The 1,603-nt window shown below is 42.7% G+C and overlaps 1 protein-coding gene across 1 annotated transcript in view; it reads right to left on the bottom strand.

Annotated features, from left to right (window-relative positions):
* Positions 1-1,538, bottom strand: part of LOC116685439 (porphobilinogen deaminase) — a 10,267-nt gene extending 8,729 nt beyond the window's left edge. The window contains 4 exon segments of the mRNA XM_032510505.1: positions 748-820; positions 1,209-1,262; positions 1,403-1,513; positions 1,515-1,538. Of these exon segments, the coding sequence (XP_032366396.1) occupies positions 748-820; positions 1,209-1,262; positions 1,403-1,513; positions 1,515-1,538 (262 nt within the window).
* Positions 1,539-1,603: the final 65 nt, after the last annotated feature.

Here is a 1,603-nt window from a genome sequence, read left to right as displayed (position 1 = left end):
ACTAGCAAAAACACTAATGCATGACCGGTTTTATTAAAAAGGACACAGGTCTAACACAACTCTTTCTGGTGTTCAGGTGATCGAATGTCCCCTCAAGCTGCCACATTGGAGGTCAATACACACTTTTAGAAGCAGAAACAAGCATTAGCTGTGTGAAGCCAGATAAGATAGTTTCTATGAACCAATAAGAATAACAAAAGGTGTAACCTGTCCCAAACAGGTGCAACAAAACAGTGGGGTCAGTCAGAAATCAAGCACAGTTTGTACACACCCACACAGTGCTCTGAATCCAGCAGAATGAGTGAAATCATCTGTGTGGGTGGCCCAGGGGTCTGTAGGGCCTTTAACAAGTACACACTTATTCAATAATAGCACTTTACATTATAAGAGTAATAGTGCATTTAATAATAATGAGTTCATTAGGGGGTCTGTAGGGCCTTTAACAAGTAAAAACTAAAGAACCTGTGTGAATGCTATAGTGACCATTTGTGCTTCAGTCAAAGCAGACTTTGGGCTAATTTTACAGCAATTTCTGATTAAAAAAGTGTCTTTCTAATGGAAGAATAGAACTTGTGTGTATAACCATTATATAAATATTATAATAATTCAACTCAAATTTGCACATTGACAATTATGGAATAGACGTCAATGAAGATGCCGGCAGCATTCGGTAAAAAGTGTTGCGTCACGACTACAAAGTCTCTAGAGGACTCTCTAGCAGAAAATAAAGCCTGGGGTGATCCTCACCTATTTCCAAGTTGATGTCAGGGTTCAGTTCTTTCAACTTTGCCGCCACGCTGTCAGTCTGGATGCGAGCCAACTGGGACAGAAGAACAAACTTTAGGTGGATTGTACTGATAGTTGTAAAAATGTCAATCCCCCATCCACAGAGCCGGTAACCATCAAATCAGTATGACAAACTGGAAGAGGGACAGTTATCTTAAAAAGACATTGTTAAGCCAGAGCTATGTTATCTCTGCGAGAAGGGCTCCAGACATCTTGCCGTGAATCAGATAATACACACTTAACTGACACATTGAGGCTCTGTATGGCTCATTCTCACATTTTAATTAGAGCCAAAACTTAAATCCAAAGACAAAAATGTAAAACGGCAATGATGCTAAAGTCACATTCTGTGAAATATTTAAAAAGTCAGCAGCAAGCATAATCAAAATTAAACCCATGTTTTAATTAATGTAGCACCATACCTGGCTCTTGCGGGTTCCAATGCGGATGACCCGGCACACCTTGCCATTGCCGTCCTGCCAGGACAAAAGAGGAATCAGCTTAAAGAGTTTAAACTCACATTCCTACTGATGTCCTTCAATCAGCCCAACACATTACCAACCACCTCTATAACTAGCTCAGAAATGTGCGGGAGCATTTTCTCTGCTCGCCTCACCCGCATGTACTTGTAAGGTCCTTGCTCCATAATTCTCGGTCTGCACTGAGCGCGTGCACCACTGTGGAGGCTATTGTGTCCGCTGTGTGGCTGGGACTGTCCGCTGTGTCTTGGTAAGGAGCTGTGCTGAGGTCATATAGCCTCTAGATACTGAACAGTGGTCTTTCTTACCGGACATCCCCCCCCCCCCCCCCCCCCCCC

Source organism: Etheostoma spectabile, chromosome 3, assembly GCF_008692095.1.
Source record: "Etheostoma spectabile isolate EspeVRDwgs_2016 chromosome 3, UIUC_Espe_1.0, whole genome shotgun sequence".
Taxonomy (NCBI): domain Eukaryota; kingdom Metazoa; phylum Chordata; class Actinopteri; order Perciformes; family Percidae; genus Etheostoma; species Etheostoma spectabile.
Note: the sequence above shows the minus strand (reverse complement) of the source record. Positions and strands in the feature narration are given on the sequence as shown.